Source organism: Leguminivora glycinivorella, chromosome 13 (genome assembly GCF_023078275.1).
Source record: "Leguminivora glycinivorella isolate SPB_JAAS2020 chromosome 13, LegGlyc_1.1, whole genome shotgun sequence".
NCBI lineage: Eukaryota > Metazoa > Arthropoda > Insecta > Lepidoptera > Tortricidae > Leguminivora > Leguminivora glycinivorella.
In genome coordinates this window covers 22,586,790-22,612,901 of record NC_062983.1, presented here as the reverse complement: position 1 = coordinate 22,612,901, position 26,112 = coordinate 22,586,790, and the positions used below count along the sequence as shown (strand labels likewise).

Here is a 26,112-nt window from a genome sequence, read left to right as displayed (position 1 = left end):
GATTACGCGCAGGCTCTGCGAAGCTTTTGGCTGTAAAGTAAAAAAAATAGAATAAAATAGTTCTTAGCTTAGTAAATTGGCCTCAAATGACGTAAAAAGAAATGAGTACCGGGACTGAACAGATATTTCTTCCTGACTCCGCGAGGAACCTGCCTCACGGAGCAGAAATGATGAGGTCGACGAGGCCCGGTAATGGAGCGCCGACAATCAACACAACCAATCTTGAGAGTAAGTGGTCCTTATTCATTATAATTATAGTGCTTACTATTTGGCGATATTCCATAGTCCCTATATCCGTATATTGAGGCACTTCTATCATAACCAGACATCAGTATAAATTTAATTAAGTACCTACCTATTTAGTTTCAAAACATCGCGTACCCACCATATAACTAGCCGTTTTTAGCTTCTATTTCAATCTTTACGGTGATAGCAGCTTTTAATTTGTATTTCACTTTCAAGGCACTTCAAACTTTAGACACTACTCTTCAATTAATACACATTTATGTTTATGTTGGCTTGATATATATACATACCTACATATATTGTAACATTTATTACAGATGTGTCAGACTTCTCCAAGGTATGCCGTGTGTGTGCGACGGTCACAGAGCTGGTGATCCCCATCTACGGTGAAGAAGGCCTACGCAACAATCTTGCTGATAAAATAAAGAGACATCTGCCTATAAAGGTACTGTGCACCTTATTTTATTACAATTTTAGTTTTACTAACACTAAACAGTCTTTAAGTTTTCTTCTTTGTTGTATCATTACTGAGGGATGTTACAACCATAGCTGGGCACCGTTAATCAAATAGTTAACTTCGATAATCGTTAATCCGTTACTTAAAAAGTTAACTTCGTTAATCGTTAAAGCGATACATTTTGGTAGATTTAACGGAAGTTAAAGTTAATCGATAATCCGTTAACACGTCATAAAAATAGGATTCCACTGTAGGTATTATGTATTTCTATTTACTAAGTATCCACCAAAAACCATTAAAACCTGTGACGCCAATCGGTAAAAAACCGAAATGTAATGATTACGGTTCTTCAGATTGAGATTTGAGATGTCAACTCGATGCTGTGGGCCACGATAACTTGGTAGAGTAATCTAAGGCCCGCGCCGGACTCTAACCCGATGCGTCGGTTGCGCGATTTGTCTGTCATGCCTGATGATTGCACTCTATTCCCAGGTTAGTGATCGATCTCGCACGCCTAATAAGATTAAGAAGATCTCGAATAAGTGATCCAAAGTCGCCAATTGGTCTTTAGACTGTTTATAACCGACGGATCTGCTTTTACCGATAAAACCTAGGTTTTGCCGTACTACGGGCTTTTACAGTAGCAGTAAGAACGTGGTTTTCGCGGCGCAGCGAGCCGCTTGGGGTGCTGGATTAACGATTAACGGACTCTATGAAATTTAACGGAAGTTAACGAATCCGTTAACATTTTTTAAAGTTAACTTAAAAGTTAATCCGTTAATCGAAATGTTAACTTCGTTAATTAACGGATTAACGAGTTAATGCCCAGCTATGGTTACAACTGTGGGCACTCTTCATCTACATTTTAGAGACCGTAATATTGTTAATATAAACTAAGACATGCGAGGCCACGAGGGTCGCTGAAGATAGAAAGGCGTGGCGCGAGCTTGTGAAGGCCCTTTGCACCTCTGGGGTGCCTTAGGACTACAACAAGACATTGGTAATTTGTGGGTTTGCCACATTGTATCTGTTCTGAATTATGTTTTTGTTTCTTCTGTAGTGTGCAATAATATTATTATTATTTCTTTAGTCTGTTGTGGGTCTTCCATCTTCATTCAGCTCTGCATTGCAATGTTCAATTTGACTTTGCATCACCTCTGACAAGACTAGCTTACCTTAGCTTACCTTAAATTTGATATTGGTGTTGATAAGATGCAATATTGCCAATACTTGTTGTATAGGTAACAGAGAATGATGTGTTGCCGCTGGTGGTGTGCTTCCAATGCTCCAGCACCCTGCTGGCCACGCACGAGCTGGTGGCGTGCAGCCTGCAGGCCGACGCGGCGCTGCGCACTGTGCACGCTCAGGTACTCACCACACTTGAAACACATATGCTTGGATACTGTCTAAACTGGTTTACTTTTATCATCATCTTTGTCCAAACCGTGTTCATCTATGGCGACTCCTTGTTAGTCTATGTGGAGTGAGGTTTGATTTTGGTGGGCTCTAAAATTGCCAAATATAGTTTTAAGCCTGTGATTTGTGATTACAATATAGAGTACAATATAGCTGATGATATTTTTTTTTACATAGAGGCTTAAAACATGTTTCTCAAGTATCCTTATTTGTGGGTTTTCTAAGCTCTCACTGGCAGATACAATATATAGCAAATATGTAGGTGATTTGCAGTTCATGTTAATTTACAACAATCCCTTTGGGCGTGTTTTAATTTATCAATCAACACTCTTTTCCACACTTGTATCGTAATATCATATTAAGACAATACAGGAGGGGTCAATTCTTCATACAAACACTCTCGACTATTTCCTCCCTGGTTTTTGAAGATAGAGTAATGATTTTTTCAACACAGATTAATCATTTTTTTCTGTGTTGGACCATTTAGATTTTTTTGATATCCTTATTTTTATAGACGCTAGAGCCCACCAAAAATTTCCAAAAATGGCCTTAGTGGTTATGGTGCAAAAAAAGTGTGCTATTCAAAATTGGTAACAATTAGCCAAAAAAACTAAATGGTCCGACACACATTATTTCATTGTGTTATTCAGATTCTCAAATTACGTTACGATTGATTAAGCTTTGAAGGAGGAAACAGTCGAGAGTGGAACCTCGATTTTAAAGATTTTTTCGCAATATCTTTTAACTGAGTTGTTCTGAATGGAAATTTTTTTTTTGATAAATCTGGTTAATAACACTAGTATAGGTATTTAACAAAAATTCCAAAATTGAAAGGGCTCCTTTCCATTTTAGCATTTTCGCTCCTGTAGCGTCTTAAAGCATTGTGTTTGGTGTGTGCAGCGTGTGAAGCGCGAGCGGCGGGCGCAGCCCCCGCCGCCGCCGCCGCCGCCCGTGGAGCCGGAGCTGGACACCGAGGGCATTGTCGAGGACCGTCCCGACAAGTGAGTAAAACTAAATTGCCTGTCTACAGTTCGCCACTACAAATATTAGGACCGTGTAAGATACACAGGTCAACATATACCGGTATACCCGTCCCCTACCACACACATTTATTCACTTGACATTCTTTTTTGCGGCATTCTAACATTAAAGGGTCCCTATTATTCATGTGCAACAGGAATGATTTTAACGGAATTTATGTTACAATTTCATATAAAAAAGGACCTTTTTGCATTGAAAAGCCATATAAATATTATGTACTTAGCCACAGCTAGAAATCCTAAGGGTGGATAAAGCTAGATTGCCGCCGACTTTGCGGTTACAGTTGTCTACGATCCAGACCTCCTGTACTGGCTCCAAAAGTTGCCAAGCATACATACGCCTAAAACATGAATAAAATGATTCATACCTCGTTTTATTTATGATTTACAATTGAGTTATTTGGTATTTGTGTGTAGTACTCAAAAGTAGTTCTAGCAGGGAGAAGTAAAATAATACAGAGTTTTAACCTTCATACAACGCAGTGCCTCATAGTCATCATTGTTTGAGTTGGTCCTATTTATATTTTACATTATTTTATGCTATGAAAACTTATTGATCTACCTATTTCAAATCTAAGACTAGGGATGTTTCTGAGATCATAAAAAAAAAGTCTATAATGTTATTATTATTTTAGTTAAATGCACATATTAATCAATCAATAAATATATCGTTTTTAATATGCAAAAAACTAAAACAATGAGGCTCGCGGTTGTATGACGCTTAAAACTCTATTAATTTACGTCTCTCTGGTTCCAGGAACGTAAAATTTAAAGCGGTAGTTAAGGACGTGCTCGTCAACTATTTCCACACTTTGAACATGGACGAAGGCGACGAATGCCAGTTCGCCTGCCAGCAATGCTCGTGGAGAGGGAACTCCACAGAACTACTCGTAGGACATTTACTCGCGCATCGAATTAAGTCCGATGATGTCGACAGCTTCATTCGACAGTGTATAACTTTTGAGGAACCACTTGAATCAGACGAGGACACAACAGAACCACCAACGGTCAAATTTAAACCTCCGGAGCCTCTAGCGGCGCATTGCTGTCCGTTCTGCGACTGCGTGTTCTCGTCCACGGCGCGTCTAGGACTGCACATCGCCGAGCACGTCGAGATCAGCGAGGACAGCGCCGTGGAGTGCTGCGGCGCGCTCTACAGCGACCGGTCTCTGTTCCTCCAGCACGCTCTAGACAAGCACGGCCGGGCCCCGCTCCCTGGCATCGTTTGCCGCGCTTGCGGCCAAACAGCTGACTCTCACGACACTCTCGCGGAACATATCAAAAACGCACACGCCGACGACGCGATCACTCGAAAAAGAACAAGTCGCAACCCTAAAAGCAAAGACCAGAAATACATTCCGATTCCCTGCCCGGAATGTGGGAAAACGTACTCTAACAAATACAATATGGCTGTACATTTGCGATCGCATAAAGGAACGGCAGAAAAAATCCAATGCGAGCTGTGCAGGAAATGGTACGGCAGTCGCGGCGCGTTGGTTAGCCACGTGAAGTTGTCGCACGGCGGGCTGCTGCGCTTCGCGTGCGGCGCGTGCGGCGAGCGCTTCCCCTCGCGCGCCGCGCGCGCCGCGCACGCCGCGCGCCACTCCGGCCGCCGCCCGCACGCCTGCGCGCTCCCGGGCTGCTCCGGTGCCTTCCGGAGCCGAGACTCCTTGCTCAAACATTTGGCGGCGCATAGAAATGAGCGGACCTACGCCTGCCATTGCGGCAAGGCTTTCAATAGGAGATGGCATTTGAAAAGACATATGAAAACACATCAAGAGAATGGTCCATTGAAGAAGGATTCGGATCCTAACAATGACGCGACTTGAATTGGTCTGAGACAAAGGCAGAACCGACTTAGAACTCAAGGAACAAAATCGGCAAAAAAGGCGTAACTTGTTATTACATGAAAGTATTTATTATGCGGGAAATATCCGTGTGACCGGGACCGCTCTTCTCAGATAATGGAACCGCCAAAGTAGATTATGCCCAATGTGCCCCATTCAGACACCTCTGCATGTGTGCTGGCTTGCGAAGTTTGACAGTCGAGGCGAGAACTCACTCCAATAACTAGAGCGTTTGTTACAGATTTTGGATGGAAATTACTGACGGCAGTCACGATGCCGAAATCAATGGCGGGGCCGAGTGTGACGACCGAGCCTCCAGCGACGATGACCGCCCGCTCGCCGCCATCGCTTCCCAGAAAACTGACGCATATACAAACTTCTACAACGCCTTGCTAAACTTTCGAAATCATTTCCTGAACGCACACGACGCCCGATATCCAGAATTCACAGAGTCGAGCGAGAGCGAAGCGGAGGCGAACGGATCGGACGACTTCGACGACCTGTCTAAGAATAATATGCGACGGGACCGCTCCGACGAAGCGACCAGACTCGAACTGGCGAGCGTGCAGACCCGCATAGACGGCAAGACCTACTACACGTGTCGCGTGTGCGGGAAACACCTCAGCTCGCCGCACACCTACGTGTTTCACACGCGGATACACACGGGCGAGCGGCCGTGCGTGTGCCACATATGCGGGAAGCAGTTCCGAGCGCCGAACGGCCTGCAGCGGCACCTGGCGGAGACCCACGAGCGACGCCGCCGGCACGCGTGTCGGCACTGCGAGCGGACGTTCGCCAACTCGCAGAACCTGAAGCAGCACATCAGGACGCACACGGGCGAGAGGCCGTACTCGTGCCCGCTCTGCGGGAAGCGGTTCCGGCAGTCGGGGTCGCTGCACGCGCACCGGAAGACGCACGTGGCGCTGCTGCCGTTCCGCTGCGCGCACTGCCCGGCCGCGTTCCGGCTGCGCGCCGGGCTCGCGCGCCATCGCCTGCGCCACTCCGGCGAGCGCCCGCACGCCTGCGTCGTGTGCGCTCGCGCCTTCCGCACGCGCGCCGACCTCGCGGCGCACCGCGCGGCGCACGAGCCCGCGCGCGCGCTCGCCTGCGCGCTCTGCCGCGCCGCCTTCCGCTCGCGCCGCGCGCTGCGACACCACGCGCGCCGTCTGCACCCGCCCCCTCCACCCCCGCCGCCAACACAACCGCCGACGCTAATGCAGGACGATATGGGAAATCGCTCTTACTTTGTTTTAGCGCCGTTGTAGCCTATGTGTCAAAGTGCAAACTGTGCTAATTATTTAGAAGGAGAGAGTGAATTGATGCCTTAGCTGTTATATTTTAAAAACGACAACTCGATAGTCCATTTGCCGATGCGAAATAGAGATGACTAAATATTTGCATACGAAATTCTGATATAACGATTATTGGCACACGTAGCTTAAACTTCGCACCTCCCGATTCCAGGGAGACGCCGCATAAAACTGAAAACGATCAGATCGAGACCGCGGTGACCGCTCGGCGGCGGCGGCACTGCGCCGCGTGCGGGCTCGGCGTGGCGGCCGGCAACCTCGCCCGCCACGTGCGCGCCGCGCACGCGCAGAGCCGGCCGCACGCCTGCGCGCGCTGCCCGGCCGCCTTCTCCAGGCGCGACCACCTGAAGGAGCACGAGCGCACGCACGCGGACGCCCGCCAGTACGTCTGCGACACTTGCGGGGCGGCGTCGCGCTCGGCGGCGGCCTTGCGCATGCACAAACAGAGCCACGGGCGTCGGGTCCACGCGTGCTTGCACTGCGACGGCCGCTTCCGGCGCAGGGCGGAGTTGACCGCGCACTTGTCTGTGCACACGGGCGAGCGCGCGCACGCGTGCCGCTGCGGCAAGAGCTTCCGGCTGCGCGCGCAGCTCACGCGCCACGAGCGCACGCACCTGGACCCGCCGCGGTGACGCGCGCGCAGCCCGCCCTCATCCGAGACCTGCTAACCTGACACAGACAGATCCGGTCGATACCTATGTTCTCACTTTAAGTTTCTGTTATTGTATCAAAAGACTGATTAGTGATTACACATCATTGCCTTTGCCTTAGTCGTTTTAATTTCGTCTATCCATGTCCTTTAGATATATTAAGTGTCTTAGGTCGTAGTCAGATCATAATAAAATGTTTACTTACATATCGTCGGATGACAACCAAAACTCGGTACTATCTCAAGTTAATAGCCACACTGAGCCAGATGCAGCACAAGAAAAGTTGTTTTTAAGTCATTAGTAAGTTTTGATTGTCACCTGACGATATATTCCACTAGACCGGTCAAATCTTACACGAAAATCTGCTAAAAAAACAAAGTGTGATGTAAAGCTGCATTTTTGGTATATTATTTAGGGTCCTTGAAGGAATGTGAAACTATGTTTTGCAAGCAAAAAAAAAAGTGTGTGCTTTTTTTTTAATTTGCAAAAAACTGCAAAAAAATCGGACTTTTTTTAGTTTTTGTAGTGTCATTTAAAAACTAGACATTTTAGGCAATAAGTTGCTTCGCAAAGGTTAAAGAACATTAAATTTGAAATCATTTGAGCCTACTCGCAATGCCGTATCTCAAACAGTTTTTGAGATATGACACTTCAAAAAAGGGTATTTTTCCCCCTCTTTATGAAAATTTTCGTTTTGCCAATATTTTGAGACAGATTTCAGCAAAACATATCACGGTATTATATATTTTGCGAAATAAAGTTGTAGAAAATTTAATTAGCTTTCATTTAAGACCAAAAGAGGGCCAGTTAGTCAAATAATCAAATTTATAACCTAAAAAAATAAGATTATAATAGCATAAATCTAGTATAACTAGATCAGAAATGAGTGGTGGAGGGTGATGGCCAAACGGGATAGTTTACGTGATATATATTTCAAGAGACGTAACAAAGAAGGCGTTATTATTATTTGGGGACTGTTCAAGTATTACGTAAGCACTATAACAATAATAGGCATTATACGTAAGCACTATAATTATAGGGACCGAGGAGGTGATTGCTCTGCTTATAGGGTTTTGGTGATGATTTAGAGCTTTCCTTACTTTCTTGCTGACAAGGGGAATGGGGGGATGGTATATATTTTTAATAAATTAGATTAGAAACCTAAGAAAATAAGATTATAGCATAAATCTAGTATAACTGGATCAGAAGTGAGTGGCGGAGGGTGATGGCCAAACATCATGCCAAAAGATGGATAAAGATAAGAATGGGGGAGGGCTAACACTTGTTATAAATTTTGTCTTTTATCTATTTTACTGTACAGTTTCTTACTTAATAGTTGAACGGCCCCTTGTCTTTGACATACTTCCACTTGTTACTTCCCTCTATACATTTTGTATGGGGCAAGGTGTGTAGAACAATGTATTTAATATTATGTTTCGTATGTTGTCTAGACAGTCAGGTATCTTAAAGTGTGTGTGTTTTTTTTAATATCTGTGTATTGCCTATGGTATTAAATTTTAGATGGCTGGATGGATGGATTGTATAGTGTGTGAGTGCTCTTAAAAATTACCACAAACACAAGCGTCACAAAATATCAGTCATACTCGGCCACTGAAACAGTGGAACTAAATAAAATGAGTGGCGATTTACTATTATTGCTGGATTCTGAATTTTGATGTGAGAAAGACCTGGCACATCAGTATCGCCGCCTGACGAAAAAACGATTCAGAAAACCTTCATTGGTGTGAAGTGGTGAACACCAACACCAATGTGGCTCGACTATTGCAGTGGCCGAGTACTTGTGATATTTTGCAACACTAGAATTTGTGTTTGAAATGGTCATTTTTTAATAGCACTCAAACACTATTCATCTAAAAATCAACACTAGAAATTAGTACAGATTTGGGCGTGTCAAGGTGTCAATATCACTGCGGTGAAAAAGGCCACTGACTGTCCAGACAACATGTACGTCAAACATGTTGAATACATTAAGAGTTATGATACGGCCGACCAAGCGCACTGCCTGCAGAATTAAAGAACACATTGCTGCAGTCAAAAATAATGACACTTTTCTTCTTCCTCTGTTCCTCATGGCTTAGGATTGCGACGGTCAAGTTGCTTAGTCCTATGGTAATGTCGACGGAACGCGCCACAACATACTTGATGACTTCAAACTATCAAATGTATGGAATCCAGTGATTTGTTTGAGTAAGTGAAGTCAGAATTGAACAAACGTAGTGACATTGTAAGTGTAGTGTGTTTGGACAGACCATCGTGTGTGAATGCGACCGGATTTATACCTGCACCCGCCTTCTTCATTTTTAGAAATATCGGGAGCACGACAAAAATAAAAAAGTTAATCACGGTCTATATCCCAGTCAATATAAGTCTGACGTAGAATACATAGTAGTATTTCTCATAGTATAGAAGGAAGTAAAAAATGGGACTACGTCAAGGACAAGGGGCCATTCAAGAGTTACTTATGCTAATTTATTACAAATATATACCCTCCCCCCATTTCCCTTGTCAGCAAAAAAGTAATGAAAGCTCTAAATCATCACCAAAACCCTATAAGCAGAGCAATCACCTCCTCGGCCCCTATAATTATAGTGCTTACGTATAATGCCTTAAATGCCTATTATTGTTATAGTGCTTACGTAATACTTGAACAGTCCCCAAATAATAATAACGCCTTCTTTGTTACGTCTCTTGAAATATATATCACGTAAACTATCCCGTTTGGCCATCACCCTCCACCACTCATTTCTGATCTAGTTATACTAGATTTATGCTATTATAATCTTATTTTTTTAGGTTATAAATTTGATTATTTGACTAACTGGCCCTCTTTTGGTCTTAAATGAAAGCTAATTAAATTTTCTACAACTTTATTTCGCAAAATATATAATACCGTGATATGTTTTGCTGAAATCTGTCTCAAAATATTGGCAAAACGAAAATTTTCATAAAGAGGGGGAAAAATACCCTTTTTTGAAGTGTCATATCTCAAAAACTGTTTGAGATACGGCATTGCGAGTAGGCTCAAATGATTTCAAATTTAATGTTCTTTAACCTTTGCGAAGCAACTTATTGCCTAAAATGTCTAGTTTTTAAATGACACTACAAAAACTAAAAAAATTCCGATTTTTTTGCAGTTTTTTGCAAATTAAAAAAAAAGCACACCCTTTTTTTGCTTGCAAAACATAGTTTCACAGTCCTCCAAGGACCCTAAATAATATACCAAAAATGCAGCTTTACATCACACTTTGTTTTTTTATTTCTCTTTTTGACCGATCTAGATCGAAACTGGCATGCGAGGTCTATCTGAATGAGCCTCGGGGTTGATAAATGATAACGTAGTACACGCCACGTGGTAACGCGGTACAATTTTCTCCTAATATGAAACAACAGTGCCATGCCAGCTAAATGTTATGCGCTGAGCCGACAACAAGGGAAAACCGTATGTAAAATAAATAAAAAAGCAATTTCACAAACTACCTCGAGGAGTGAAAGCCCATCTGTGATGAAGTAATTCGTAGTGAAGGACTTAGTGCACGCTCATATCATATGACAGAATTGAAGCTTATCATACAAGTGGTAGGTATGAGTCGACGATGCATATGGTGCACGCGGGGCAACCTGCCCCGCTGCACGCGTCGTCGAACCGCGCTGAGCGTCCACTCAGGCCTTATTACTCTTTTATGCCTGATTTAGACGGCGTGTGATTTTAGTTACATTGCGGGCTGTTGAGGTTACATACAATTTCGGACAGCCACCAAATACCGCAATGTAATGAAACTCGTATGCAAGTTCTCGTACCGTCTAAATGGGCCTTTACTCATATGGTGGATGAGTTTCCATTCGGCCCCAACCAACTCGGCCTCTCTTGCAGCTACCGGCGCTGCGAGTTCTGCCCGCTCGTGGTGCTGAGCACGCTGTACGTCAGCCACCTGGTGGGCCGCCACGCCGACCTGCTGTTCCACTGCGACGAGTGCAACTCGTACGTGGCCCGCCGGCAGTTCGTCGCGCACATGACCTTCCACGCGCACCAGGTACCGCCGTTTCATTTTACAAGTAGGTATCGTCGTCCGACAAGAGGCGCCATTTTACTGTGCAGTTTAGCCGTGCGAGGCAGGAAGCGTCTCGAGAGACGTACAGTTGAGAACTACCAACCGAGTGGTGAAAATGGTAATGTTTACTTACGTGCAGACTTTCTTTACGAAAGGGAAGTCGTTCGATACTTAGAAATAGTTATATTAATCAGTATTAGTGTGATAGATAACAAAATAGTAATAAAGTCTGTTTGTCCAGTACGACGCGATAGGGCGGCCCCCGGTGCCGAAGCCGTTCTCGGCGCCGCCGTACCCGCTGCCCGCGCCCGCGCCCTCGCGGCCCGACACCACCACCGCGCCCGCCGACTCCACCACGCCCGCCGTCGCCACCCCCGCCCCCGCCCCCGCCGCCGCCGAGCGGCACCGACACCGCGCCGCCCCGGAGCCCGAAGCGGAGGCTCAACCTGTAGCGGTAGCTGAATCCAATCCTAATCCCGTCGAAATTATCGAATCCGACTCTGTGTCCGATGATAGTGATGATCCTGTTGAAAATCCTGTGCCGGCTCAAGTGATCCGGCCCGAATCGAACGCGCAGGTTGAAGCGACCGAGCCCGAGTCCGAGAAGAAGCCGGCCGTCCGCCAGTGCCCCCACTGCCCCAAGACGTACAAGGCGCCCTCGAGCTACTTCTACCACCTCAAGTACACGCACGGCAAGAGCCGCGAGCACGAGTGCGGCACGTGCGGCCGCCGCTTCGGCACGCGCGGCGCGCTGCGCCAGCACGCCTCGCTGCACGAGCCCGCGCCCGCGGCCGCGCCCGGCCTGCAGTGCGACCAGTGCGGCAAGCGCTTCCGCACCAAGGCGGGCCACTACATACACGCGCAGACGCACAAGGGTGACAAAGAGAAGAAATACGCGTGCGCCGAGTGCGGCCGGGCTTTCCGCTGGCGCACCGAGCTCAAACGCCACGTGGCCAGACATGAGGCGAAACGCACGCACGCTTGTGAGGCGTGCGGCCGGGCGTTCTCCGTGCGCGCGGATCTGCTGCGCCACGCGCGCACGCACCAGCGCGCGCCGCACGTGTGCCCGGCGGCGGGCTGCGGCCTGACGTTCGCGCAGGCGCGCTACCTGCGCGCGCACGAGGCGCGCAAGCACGGCGACGACGCGCCTGGTAAAGCGCAAGCGCCACGCAAGTCTGCATAAACTGATTGTTTAAACTTACCCCCTTATTAATTCACTAAAGTTATCAAGCCGATAAAGTTCGTGTTCACCACACCAACTGGTCAAGATCAAATTTTGCTATTCAAAAACGGATAGCAAAATTGCATTTTATCCACAAGAGTGCAAAGTAATCTCATACAGATTTTAACTTGATACCTTGAGCTGGCTGGTAGAATTTACCTACAGATAATTATTTTGTATCGGCTTCATAACTTTAGCCATCGTTTATCGTTACACCATACGTCTACTAGAACTAGATTCCATAGTGTTCGTTTGGGTCGGCTTTCTACTAAAAGTTAGTTATAGTACGAAGTTATTGCTGATTTTAATGGGACTCAGTCAATCTGTGTAAGAATATTATTTACTTATTTGACTTTCCCGAACCATGAATCGCTTTTAGTAGACGTGTGCTCGTTGACTCATTATTACTATTACATATTAATAATGTGTTTCACTCGGTGGCAAAATTCTTTAACCTACTGCGTGACTTGTAATATGTACTCGCAACGCTCAAGATTCCACATTGGAATCTTTAGCTTATTTGGGATCAATATTGGCACGTGCGGTTAAACAACAACTTGCCCCCTTGTGAAACAAGTAACTGTAACTGTGCCGACTGAGACAATCAATGTAATCGATGTGTGTACCTAAAATATTGTATCCTACCACTAGTCTCCACACAAGTGTCTGAGATTCCCCTTGGGTTTGAGACCCTTGTATTAAGACACTTCACTCCAGGTCTGAGCTCAATCATTATTAATCGTTTTTTTTGCCATTTAAAGTATGTTGGTGGGTAGGTAGCCAAAGATATTAAGGGAAGAACTTCCGCTTTGGCAGAAGCATTTGAAGGGCTCGGGAGAAATTTTTGATCGTCATAGTTTAAGAATACAGGAAAATCATCATCGTCCACCGGCCCGGCCTATCCGCGCCCGTAACCAAGCAAACCTCTCTAATTGGAGAGAAAAACATGGAGAAATTTAGGAGAGGCCTATGCCAAAGGCAATTAAACAACTACCAGTGTATAGTGCATACCGTCTCATTGGGAACGACGTAGAATGGTTACGATCGTCGCTAGGGTACACACTTCTCCTTATGGCACGCTTATCCATATTGGCCTTACATCTTTAATTATTAACTTAACTTCTTAAATCCGTTTTCACACTTACGTGCGTTTGCGTGAAAACGGCCTTAGGCCCACCATAGTTACTTTTCGCATTTTGAATTTAAACCTTCTCACCAATAAGTAAATTGCAAGAAAAAGCAATGGCACAATTGAATTCTTTATTTCGTTCATGGAAGATTCAAATTAGATTGCAACAACGATGTACACTGTACGAGTACATTGGGCCTTACGAAGTTAAGCATAGGGTAATTAATAGAGGTTTAAGTCTGAATTTAAATACGACATACCGTCTTTATTATTAAACAGTACCTTTTTAAATTATTCTATTCAATAGGCACCTATTTGTTAAAATATTTTCTTTGTTTTGTTTCCTTTTTGGGAATCCTGGGGATTACAGAAAAGTTGCTGATTATGACGAAGTTATGTTGCAATCGTTTGTATAAAAAAAACTATTTTTGTTATTATTTGATTAATATATGTGTATGCGATGTGATTTGGAATCTAATTCTGTCAACATAGATATGTAAGACTGAATACTTCATAAGTGTATTATGTTAAGAACGCTTGGTAAGAATAAAATACTCCATTTCGGCATTATCTCGTTTTATTAATAACACTTATAGGTACTGTTAGTCTTGGATACACATGGTAACATGCAATCTTACAAAAACGTTTCGGCTGGCGTCTTTGGCAGGTTTTGTAGTCTTTGCCTGTTTGATTACATTTAAAAATAACTTATATTTTGACATTAGACATTGGCGATATTGGACCTATGGAATCCGCAGATATTGAAGGCAGCAGGAAAACTGGGTATTTAGAGTCAGGGTCAGGCAAAACCCTGCGCCGTGTTTGTGTTTACATATTGTGGAAGTACCTAAACCTATAAAACGACACTATCCCTCGTGTATCATCTATCAATCATGGTGCAGAATCAGTAGCCTGGTTAACTGAGGGTAAGTATTACTGTCGAATAATTAACCCTTGCAAGAATATTGAGAATCAAAACAGTTGAAACGGAGTTCGTTGATATGCTCACAAAATTATATAACCTACTTTTAATGATCATACAAAAGTTCTATAATAAGTTATGCTAATGGTTTAATATTAACAACTATATCAGAAATTATTGAAATAAGAATAATAACGCCAGATATCCATTACTTCTCAGATGACAGTTTTACACTACATCGTTGAAATACCAGTCACCTGCAATTATGTACAGTGGCGTTGAGTTATTTACACAGTTGAAAGCGAACAAAAATATCTGCACATTTATGTTCATACTATAAAGTCATGTTTCAAATATTCATGTTTTTGTAAGGGACCATCCACACTCATAAGACGCATGTCTCGGGGCGCGCAACGCTTAAGTGAGAACGCTGCCTAAAAGTGCAGGTAACTGAACCCGACTGTACATGTTACACAAGAAAGGCAGCAAACAATCTGACACAGTCTTATCACCAGAGTCATAAGAGCGAGTCACTTATGGTTGTGGCCTACGAACTGTTACATATTATTGCACGTGACTATTACAAATCTAAATTATAAACAAAAACGTGGATCTACCGAAAAACTCGAAACAAAATAATGCAATAAATAAATAAAATTTGATTGAGACAAAATACAATGATTCAAAGCATGTTTTGTACCTCTACATGAACTAACTACTAACAGTTATATTTATCACATTAGCTTACAATAATTTTACTATTAAATAAAATATATTTCATATGACTTTTTTATGAATAAAACGTTAAGTAACATAATATTATCAAACCGCAATGAGAATACGACTGAGCAAATTTTTGAAATAATGCGTGAAATGAGATTGTCCATGGGAGAGTATTCTGAATGCGGTCTAGTAATACTACTTACTATATAAATACCTAAAGGATGGTGCAATTTATAAAATGTTAAAACGACTCTTAGGTTATGTTCTAGTTTTTACGTTTAATACGGCAAATGCAAGCAATTATCACAATATTTACAAAACCTGAGAGCCATTTTGACACAGACTTGGCTTTAAATGAGCAAACCTATATTTCATAGATAATTTATTAGAAATCATGGAAGATCACATAATCTCGAATAGCCTGCTTATTTAAATTTATTGTCTAACGAAATACTTTCTCAATTGCTCAGCGTTCAAATCAATTAACTCCTATATGACACCACAGTCCAATCATGTTTTCGCCGTAAAGGCAGTCAATTGTTTCCTATTAACTCCTTATTATGCGAATTTAGGTTGTGCGCTAATATAATAATACATTTTTGAGATATAATTTCACGGAACATTAAGCACGTAAGTAGAGTTTGCATTATCCGACGGATTTTTAATATTCGAATAATTCGGATAATACAATTTTTATTATTCGAATATTCGAATAATTCGGATAATTTCGGATAATTCATTAAATGGAACAAAATTAATGTTACAGGTGCGTATAAGCGTGGAATTGATAACGGCTGAGATAGATGAGCGCCATAATGCGAAATTTACCTACATTTTTATTTATTTTTTTCGTAAATCAGCAAACTGTAGAAATTAAAACACACCTAGCTCTCTATCTTTAGTTCTATGACTAGAATCTTGCAATCAGATAGTGAGCTGTCGATATAAGACAGTTAGTAGTAGTGATTAGTTAGGTGTGAGGTATAACGAGAAGTTTTTCTGACAACACCTTTACCTTGGAAATGAATGGTAGAGAGGATGGCTTGTGTAGAGTGGAACGTGAGACAACATCATTGGATATGATGATGGTTATAGGCGATACAGCGTTGTCATATTATCCGTTCCGATATCGGATATAGGAAGGATGTCAAAGGCAAAAATCAAAGATGGCGCCTTGAATGATTTCGAGAATGTATAGGAGTCGGTCCTTCGCTCGATCGGATCGGATACTCATCTTATCTTAAATCTGCGGGGCCCTTCCGGATACACTTCGACCCATCGGGATCTTTTGTGCAATTACCCCCTTAGATCTTAAGATCCTTCAGCTATTCAGGAGCTTCTCGACCATCTCCACGTATCGGATGATGAGGCTCATGGGTAGCTCTCTGATGTCCTTTGGTACTAGGTAGCCTGCTCCAAAGTTCTTCATTCTTTGTCTGGCGAGGGCGTGACATTCAGACATTAGATGTCTGACGGTCTTTTCCTCTTCGCCGCACATGCGACAATCTGTGTAGTCAGCGTGTCCCATCTTGGCCAACATTCCTTTGATCCCGTAATGGCCTGTGAACACCCCCGTTATAATTTGGAGTTGTCTTTTGCCTAGCTTTCCTAACTTTTTGTTCCATCCAGATTCTACCCTCCGCATAAAGAGCTTTGAATGCTTCAGACCTACCAGGGCATCCCACTCTTTTTGGTGATTAGCCTTTGTATGGTCCTTCATAGCCGTTTTAATAGTTCCTTGTGACGTTGTCTTCAGACCTGGCCTTGGCAAGTTCATCAGCATTTTCATTGCCAATGAAGCCTTCGTGCCCCGGTATCCATACCAGTTGCATCTTGTTTTGCCTTCCAAGCTTGTTAAGAGCTTGGATGCCGTTTAATACCAGTCAAGAGTCACCTCTGGGCGATGTGAAGGCTTTGAGTGCCGCCTGACTGTCGCTAAGTATATAGATATTCTTTCCTTGGGTTTATCTAACTATATTTTTATGTACACAGGTAATTATTGCGTATGTCTCGGCTTAAAAGACAGTGGCATAATTGCCCGTGCTGATACTACCACTGTAGTCACTAGTCATTTGCATAAATGCCTACGCTCGTACCAGATGCCATCTTGGACCGGATCGGATACTTAATATAAAAAGTTTAAAACTCTTTTCGTAGCCTCTAAACAAAAGCGTCCTGGTTAGGGTCTTAGAACAGGAATGAGCAACTGAGCATAGGTACTCGTTCAAAACAGAATAACAAAAAAAAGAGAAGACCAATTAGTCGAAGACACTTCCTATCCAGGTGTGAATCATTTTAGACCTTACTTGCACAGTGGCTGGTACCAAAGTACCAATGGAAGGGCAATGGGGGGAATGGAAGGCGATAAATAAGTATTGTACCACCAACATAAAATATAAATATAAAATATACAAGACATAAAATTTAAAAAAAATAAGAAGGAGGAGGTACAAAGGCGAACTTATTTAAATATTCAAATCCAAAACGCCTCAAATTGCTCGGCAGCAATTTGATGGGTTTTAGTTTCCAAGTTGATCAGTAGATCGACTAAGATTTCAAAGTATAAGTAGTAATTAGACCGATTTTTGTGTATGAATGTAACTAAGGACTTAAAAGGAAAATGCCTTATATTTCTTAGTGAAGTGGAGGGAATTCTGGCGTACTAAATTGCCATGGAACTGATAACAGCTAAATTCGGAGTGAGGCGCTAAATTTCAATTTCAAAAAAACAAGGGACCAGGAAATCTAGGTATAAATCTCCCTTATTAAGTACGGTTTTACAGATAACTTCACGTTAGCTATTAGCAGTAATGAAAGTAGGTTGGGGTAACGTTTTCATATTAAAAAATAATACTTGAACGTTTTTCTGTTTTTTTAAATCATCCAATTAATCGAATATTTGATAAGAACTGAGTGCGTGGGGTGAGGCATTCTGCTTACTTCTTGTCCACGAATGCTTTCTTTGTTTTGTAAATATTAGTTTGATTTTGAAGATAGAAAATAGGTGTTAACTTGTTAGCAATAACATTGTCCGTATTAAGAATTGATCGAAATTGGTTTCAGTGACGTCTATCTATTAAATATATTACTTATAAATAAAAAATAATGTTTATAGAAATTATCCGTTTATCCGGATAATTTCACTTGGATTATTCGAATATTTTCGGATAAAAATATTGGCGGATATTAGAATAATTCGGATATTCGAATATCCGGATTGCAAACCCTACACGTAAGTATTAGAAGCATTCCTGAGTGTTGTCAAAACGCAATATTTTGTGGAAAGTTATTGTTTTACCCAGAAGCCAGTATGTAACTGTATTAGGTGGTATTAGTAATGCGTGGCCAGAAATATATGACTGTTGTCAAGAGGGCGCTGTTATTCTGACGCACGCGGTGACAGTTCAGTTTGGTATGAAGAAAGTAGTTGTAATGAAATTCCGCAACATGGCGCGTACTCATACATTTCTAAATAATCGATCATACATTTCTGGTGAGATTTTGCCTAGTTTTGAAGAATACACGGGTGGAATGCCGCTACGTATGAGATCCAAACGGATTGGTTAGTCTAAAATATAAACAATCCAACCTCTCAATAATTACAATTTAAACAAACGTAAAAACATTATTGCTTTAATAATTACTACTTAAAAATGGTCAATCAAAATACACATATACACGGTGTTTCCGGTATCACTCAAAAGCTCAGACACCCCAACTGATTTTTATTTTTTTAAACGTATCTAGAATGTTCATTTTTTAATCTGATGATTATTATTTTTTTAAATTGAGTTTTAAATTTTCTATGCAGCTCTACTCGGCTTTTAACTCTACACTCAATAAAATAATTGCTAGCTACCATCATATACCTTCAAACTGTTTAATTGTGTACGTTACTGCAACGACATAAGGTTTACCAATAGACAGTTATGTCAATGTAAAGCACTTTAACCTGTGTCACAGTAAACTTCAAATTGGACAGGTGACTCAGTAAGCAAATTTAAACCTGAAATTCAAAATGACAAGGTTGTAATTAGGTACGAGTTCAATTTGTTATGACTTATGATAAACTTTAAAAATAAACTGACGCACAACGTCTATCTCGTAGCGGAAAAAATAATCGTCCAAGTAACCAGCCAGTATTAATACCCTTAAATACTGAAAAAGGTATACAACCTCTAACAATATGATATGCACAATGTTGTATTACAAATTTGTAGAATGGGCACGTAAACAATAACTAATAATACAAATTAAAACAAAAAATATTACTCCCATCAAGATATAGCTCAATCGATTCTACTCTCGATTCTGAACAAACAGTTTTCAGGTTTTTAGTGTTAAGTGAAACACGGTGTAGATTAATTGCAAATAACTTACCAAAATAATAATAACTAATTAAAATAAATTAAATAATTTTGAAAACACTACACTATCTATCACCGTAGCAATGCTTTACTAATAGTAGATATTTTCAATTTTTGAAACTTACACGCTTCAAAAAGATTTCCATATCTCTAGCAGTATTTGTGGCACAAAGTGACTGACTTTTCAAATGCCATCACGAGGTTTAATAAATAATTCAATCAATTTCGCCAACCATATACAATTATAAATAAAAAAGTTTGAATATTGTAATATTGTTCATTAACTGAGCTCATTATTATCCTAGCAGACCATCTCACATGGATGGATGTAAAGAGTGAAGATGAAGACCTCTTCAATATATTCAAAATGTTGTAATCCATCCAATAAATCATTAGAACTCATAATAATAACTTATCTATTTAAATTGATTTTTCTTTTTAAAACCTTGCTTGAAACTGGCACAATCTCAAATCTCAATATACAGATTACATTTGTTGTTGCACTTAGCGTTTTTCTGAGAAGACTACGTACAGACAGAGACAGACTACGTTTCTGCGGCGTTTGATTTCGCAGAAATGCCATTCGGCTACGGGGCCAGATACATTTATCATAGTTTTTAATCACACTCTAAAAATTTTATGTTTATTGCCTGAAATTACTTGGATTTGTCTCGGGTGGGAGTTCATCGGTCTCTGGGCCTGCGGCCCTCCGCGGCGGCCTCCCACCCTGAGGCTCGCCCTTCGGACTCGCGTAAATTACTCGATAAATGTTTATTGTTTTAACCAAATCGCCTGAAAATGACTTAACTAGGTTAGGTTTGTTACTGTGCTAGCCGCCCCTAGCGTTCTTCCTCAATGTCCTGCGGCTGCGTCTGCGGGTGCGGGCGCCGGGCGCGCACGGGCGGCGTGCTGGTGGGCGGGGACTCGTTGACGAGGCGCTGGCGCTCGCGGAACATGGACACGCGGATGTTCTCGAGCTGGTGGTAGCGGCACAGCTTCAGCGTGGAGAACACGGCCAGGCCCACGCACGTCGCGAACGCGCCCCACGCTCCAAACTGAAAATATATCACTTTGGTTTATTTAAGATATACTCCAAGTCTACTTCAAAATTCCCGACGTCAAAGAAAAGAGGATGAAATTGGCTTGTATTTTTATACACCGTGTTTCACTTAACACTAAAAACCTGAAAACAGTTTGTTCAGAATCGAGAGTAGAATCGATTGAGCTATATCTTGATGGGGGTAATATTTTTATTTAAATTAGTATTATTAGTTATTTTTTACGTGCCCATTCTATTGTACTCGTAATACAACATTGTGTATATCGCATTGCTAGAGGTTGTTTGCCTTTTTTCAGTATTTAGGGGTATTAATACTGGCCGGTTACTTGGACGATTATTTTTTCCGCTACTAGTTTGACGTTGTTTGTCAGTTTAATCTTAATGTTTATCATAAGTCATAACAAATTGAACTCGTACCTAATTACAACCTTGTCATTTTGAATATTGAGTTTATTTGCTTACTGCGATTACCTGTCCAATTTGAAGTTTACTGTGACAAAGCTTTAAAGTGTTTTACAGTGACATCTTAGCTGTCTATTGGTAAACCTTATGTCGTTGCAGTAACGTACACAAATAAATAGTCTTATGGTTTATGATGGTAGTTAGCAATTATTTTATTGAGTGTAGAGCTAAAAGTCAAGTAGAGCTGTACAGAAAATTAAAAATTCAATTAAAAAAAAAGTAACGATCAGTTTAAAAGATGAATACTCTAGATGAGTTTAAAAAAATAAAAATCAGTTGGGGTGTCTGAGGTTTTGAGTGATACCGGAAACACCGTGTATAACGAAAGTAACGAAAAAGTGGAACTTTTTTCTATATATATACAATATAAATAAAAATAGATTCCTGATGTGTTTGGATATAGTGAGTGAGTTTTGTACAAAAGCTGCTTACCTGTACCGTTCCTATTTCCATGTAAAAATTGTTCGTATAAATGTTATCTTTTTTATCGATGTCCTGTCCCGCCGCGACGTCGCAACTGTAAATAAATAAAGTTTTCAATAAAGTAAGGCTAACAAAAGAAACATAATAGTCGGATCTGACTAGTCTCATAAGCCCTTTTGTAGCCACTGTGCAGAGTCTGGATACGCACGACTTGAGTGAAACTTCAATTTGAAGTAGACAATAATATATTTAATACGGTACTAGTTTACAAAGGGTTACTTGACTGAGGCGGTTAAGTATAAAAGTGGTTGTTGTTTTATTCGAAAACTTTATAGGAGCGCTCCACATGTTTGAAACCTACCTAGGGAAGCGGTTGGTGATGTTGCGGCACCACGTCATGAAGCCCAGCGTGACGGTGATGGCGGCGCACACAACCAACGCACAGCCTGTAGCCTCCAGCAACGCGGAGAAGGCGCAGCATGGACGACCTGTGTAGTGCCGGAGCCTACCTAGGGAAGCGGTCGGTGATGTTGCGGCACCACGTCATGAAGCCCAGCGTGACGGTGATGGCGGCGCACACGAGCATCGCACACAGCAGCGCGCAGCCCGTTGCTTCCAGGAAGGCCGAGAAGAAGGAGCTGTCATTGTCGCGGTACAGCAGCATGGATAACCTGGAAAGTAATTATAGCTGAGTGAATGTGACAAAAATACCTTTTTGGAATAACCTTATTAGGTTAGTAGTTAGCTTAAATCTAATCCAAATAACATTATTCATGGCACCATACAGGATCAATTTTTTATTATTTATATGTCTTTCCCATCACGGAACAATGGTGTTCCGGACCTTTGGGAGGCGTGCGCGGGGCCGAAGCCAACGCGTAGAGGCCCTTTCGACACTTTAATGAAATGTAAGGGGTACACCGAGCGGATGTTGCCCTTGCCCGTATCATGGGACACACGCAGAGGCAGCACCCGCCAGGGTGTAAGGACTATTTGAGAGTTAATGGAATCTAAAATGAACTGGGCTATTTTGATGAAAATGATGGACTAAATACTGGGCTATGGATAAAAAACCGGACGCCTGCCTAATAAAACAGTATTATTATTCTCTTTATTTCTTTCAAATCTTAGGCTAGGCTGTTTATAATATGAATATAAAAGTAAAATACAAAACCACTTACAAAACAATATAAAACACATATAAACACATTATAAAAAACCTAACCTAGGGTGCCGCCAGCAGCGGGGCAGGGCCCAAGCTGCCGGTGGTTAGGGCTGCAGAGAGAGGAACCGTCGAACTATCCGCGCTGTGTCCAAGATCACCGCCTTCTGCATCTGGCCCTTGATCCAGCCACCTAGCGAGAGTCTCTTAAGATGTTGGTCGAGACTCTTCGCTATGAGACCGTTCGCTGAAACGACTATCGGAACAATGATCGTATTATTATTATTATTTTGTTTTAGACAGGCAGCTGATGCTGGTACGTCTAAATCATAGTTCACTTTGCACGATTTCACTACTTAGATAGTTTGTCTAGTCTATTTTTAAATTGATTAACACTGGTAGAGTTCACAACTTCAGAGGGTAATTTGTTCCAAGCTTGCACTATTCTGTTTGTAATGAAGTTTTTACCGATATTTGTTTTGTGCTTTGTTGTTACAAGTTTTATGTTGTGTCCTCTTGTGCGCGTGTTTAAATTTCGAGTGAACAGGTCGACTAGTTCTGGACAGTCATAGTACCCTTGAAAGATTTTAAAGGTCTCGATCAAATCTCCACGTTCACGCCTCTTTTGCAGTGACGTCAGGCCCAGCTTCACTAATCCTAACCTTCCTTCCTATTCCTTTTTATAACTTGGATTATTTAAGGAGGTGATAATATATCCATTCTGTATTTAAAGAAAACTGTAGCTTAATTTTGCACAGATTTCCATAAATTATGGACCCCCAAGCGTGCGGCGGTGTAGTACACATACACAATACCTTCGATTCTGCCAACGTGTGACATGACCACGGTGCCACAGTGTGGGCGCGTGTTAAAGATTTTCTGAGACTGAACAAGAGTAGTAATGTCTATGTAAAATGATTTATTTTTCTATCTCTTTTAGAAAATATTGCCAGTTATAAAAATTACACCTGTATAGATAAATTGTAGGATGCTAGGATGCTCTACTTTAACTACCAACCTGTATATCTGCACTAGACACACAACAAACAACAGCACTCCAATGGCGATGACGTAATTACAGTATGCCATAGACGCCCACTGCACATTGAACTGCCCGTCCGTCTCTTGCCATTCACCGCCGGAGAAGAGCAGGCAGTGACCACTGTAATAAAACATCACTATCAGTTTGTTGTCTAAAGAATACATTGATTACTCCACAACTAGTTCACTGCAAGAGATCCCTCAAGGGGATAAGTTTGGTATTGTATTTCACTTCTCATTGTATAATATTTTTAATGTGTTTTTGTAAAATAAAGAGTGCTATATTTATATTTGTATAACATTGTATCAAGTTAACACACAATGGTACTATCAGCTGCAAAATTGCATGGAGAAATTATGAATGAATTCATTGATAAATTCACCATGCACTTTTGCAGCTGACAGTACCTATTTCTTTAAGAATCTTTTTAGGGACTAAGTAGTATTTTACAATCATTAGCTAACTGAAATACCAAAGCAGTATCAATGCCTTGAAGTGGTACTAATCTTTGATAATAACTCATAATAACATATTTGTTTTAAATTGACGAATATAGAATTCACTTGTATGTATACAAATTTTTTTGTATAATTCTAGAGAAACATTGTAAAGAAAAACTAACCAGTTATAATACTATTGGGATCATACACAGAAGAATTAAGCCAAAATAGGAAAATTATTTATATACCTATCCTGAGTGAGGAAATAAATGTATGTGTAACATCAATCACTAAGAGAATCAATCAAAGGCAAGATAATGAGGCAATGACACTAAAATCATACTAGCTAAAAGCAAAACTAACAGCAGCTGAAAGACAAAGATGGGCGTCAAAAATAAACAAACAAATACAGACTTCAAAATAGTTTTGAACGTTTACATCGTCACGTCTAAATGTACAAGATCTGATCTTGTTGATATGATACATACTTGAACTCGTGAACGTGCATGCTCATCGGCACCATGATGCACAGGGACAGGATCAATCCGACGAAATATCCTGCGATCTGGCTCACCAACACCACATTTGTTAAAGCCATGGTGACTTTAGTTTACTGGCAAAAGATAACAAAGAATTACGCTTTTACATTAGAAACAGTGGGACGCAACACTTTTATTGTTCAAAATCAGTTGACGGATTTAAAGATAAGCAGCCAACCAATCTACGCTGGATGAAAAATAAATATAAGTAATACAACACTCACTAGTCACTACCTACGTTGACAAATTGACAGATCGTTGACGTTTCAGAATGACAAAAACAATTTGTTCGACACAATGTTCCGAACGCTGGACTGGACTGGAACAAATCACTAATCAAATAAAGCGTTTTTGACGTGATAACGTCTAATAACTCGTTACTACGGGCAGCATGCACGAAAAAGATGACGTCATTGTCCCGTTTCGCAATATAGTTTTTGCGCCATCTATTGGCGCGCGTTGGAACTAAGCGGCTGATCGATGCGCTCGGTATGGTTATAGCGTGTGGCCTGAGTAAAGCACCACAGCTGGGACAGATGGCGCGCCCGTGTGTTGTTCTCGTTAAGCAAGTTATTGCTGCAAGTTTTGAGACGCAACTATAGGTAAGAGTGAGTGGCAAATATCTGCATCTCTTTCTAGCATATACTTCTGTCTCAAAACTTGCAGCAGCGCCGCAGAGATGGGCAAATCGTAATCGATTCCGGATTACACGATTACTTGATTTTACTTTGTAATCCACTACTGGGTGTCAGATTACTTGTAATGTAATCAAGTGAAACGGTAAATTACCATTACATATAAAGGAATCACTAATCATCTATACAATAATTACTATTACCAATAATTCGGAATCATAGTCGATTTAAAATAACTGAAATTATTGACTTGATTACTTTCAGATTACAAATATGTAGTACCTCAGATTGCTGACTGTCACTTTGACACAAAAGTCATCATGGGTGTCGTAAAATAGGTTTTAGGGGTGCTGATTCCAAAATTAATGACCAATTTGGAATCTGACATTGCTGACTGTCACTTTGACACAAAAGTCGTCATGGGTGTCGTAAAATAGGTTTTAGGGGGTGCTGATTCCAAAATGAATGACCAATGTGGAATCTGACATTGCTGACTGTCACTTTGACACAAAAGTCGTCATGGGTGTCGTAAAATAGGTTTTAGGGAGTTCTGATTCCAAAATTAATGAACAATGTGGAATCTGACATTGCTGACTGTCACTTTGACACAAAAGTCGTCATGGGTGTCGTAAAATAGGTTTTAGGGGTGCTGATTCCAAAATTAATGACCAATTTGGAATCTGACATTGCTGACTGTCACTTTGACACAAAAGTCGTCATGGGTATCGTAAAATAGGTTTTAGGGGGTGCTGATTCCAAAATGAATGACCAATGTGGAATCTGACATTGCTGACTGTCACTTTGACACAAAAGTCGTCATGGGTGTCGTAAAATAGGTTTTAGGGAGTGCTGATTCCAAAATTAATGAACAATGTGGAATCTGACATTGCTGACTGTCACTTTGACACAAAAGTCGTCATGGGTGTCGTAAAATAGGTTTTAGGGGTGCT

The 26,112-nt window shown here is 41.6% G+C and overlaps 2 protein-coding genes across 4 annotated transcripts; one reads left to right on the top strand and one right to left on the bottom strand.

Annotated features, from left to right (window-relative positions):
* On the top strand, positions 1–13,954 carry LOC125232406 (zinc finger protein 628-like). 3 transcript variants are annotated; one of them, XM_048138054.1, is made up of 6 exons: positions 1–228; positions 564–691; positions 1,945–2,070; positions 3,020–3,120; positions 10,859–11,018; positions 11,278–13,954. In XM_048138054.1, exons 1-6 carry the CDS (start codon positions 102–104, stop codon positions 12,217–12,219), a joined length of 1,584 nt encoding a protein of 527 aa, XP_047994011.1. In that variant the 5' UTR covers positions 1–101; the 3' UTR covers positions 12,220–13,954. The 3 variants fall into 3 exon arrangements, with proteins under 3 accessions (XP_047994011.1, XP_047994013.1, XP_047994012.1); XM_048138056.1 differs by lacking the exons at positions 10,859–11,018; positions 11,278–13,954 and adding an exon at positions 5,248–6,612; XM_048138055.1 differs by lacking the exons at positions 10,859–11,018; positions 11,278–13,954 and adding an exon at positions 3,917–5,246.
* A 5,441-nt stretch (positions 13,955–19,395) lies between these two features.
* Positions 19,396–24,762, bottom strand: LOC125232407 (transmembrane protein 179). The gene is made up of 5 exons (XM_048138057.1): positions 24,477–24,762; positions 23,525–23,668; positions 21,854–22,015; positions 21,354–21,438; positions 19,396–20,454 (listed from the first exon to the last, which is right to left on the bottom strand). The coding sequence occupies exons 1-5, from the start codon at positions 24,584–24,586 to the stop codon at positions 20,239–20,241; spliced, it is 717 nt and encodes a 238-aa protein (XP_047994014.1). The 5' UTR covers positions 24,587–24,762; the 3' UTR covers positions 19,396–20,238.
* Positions 24,763–26,112: the final 1,350 nt, after the last annotated feature.

Coding starts and splice junctions, on each gene's coding strand:
- LOC125232407 (XM_048138057.1), bottom strand. CDS start 24,586: ATGGCTTTAACAAATGTGGTGTTGGTGAGCCAGATCGCAGGATATTTC. Junction 23,669..24,476: donor ATGCACGTTCACGAGTTCAA/GTATGTATCATA, acceptor GTTTTATTACAG/TGGTCACTGCCTGCTCTTCT. Junction 21,439..21,853: donor ATCACCGACCGCTTCCCTAG/GTAGGCTCCGGC, acceptor ATTTATTTACAG/TTGCGACGTCGCGGCGGGAC.
- LOC125232406 (XM_048138054.1), top strand. CDS start 102: ATGAGTACCGGGACTGAACAGATATTTCTTCCTGACTCCGCGAGGAAC. Junction 3,121..10,858: donor GTCGAGGACCGTCCCGACAA/GTGAGTAAAACT, acceptor CCTCTCTTGCAG/CTACCGGCGCTGCGAGTTCT. Junction 11,019..11,277: donor TGACCTTCCACGCGCACCAG/GTACCGCCGTTT, acceptor CTGTTTGTCCAG/TACGACGCGATAGGGCGGCC.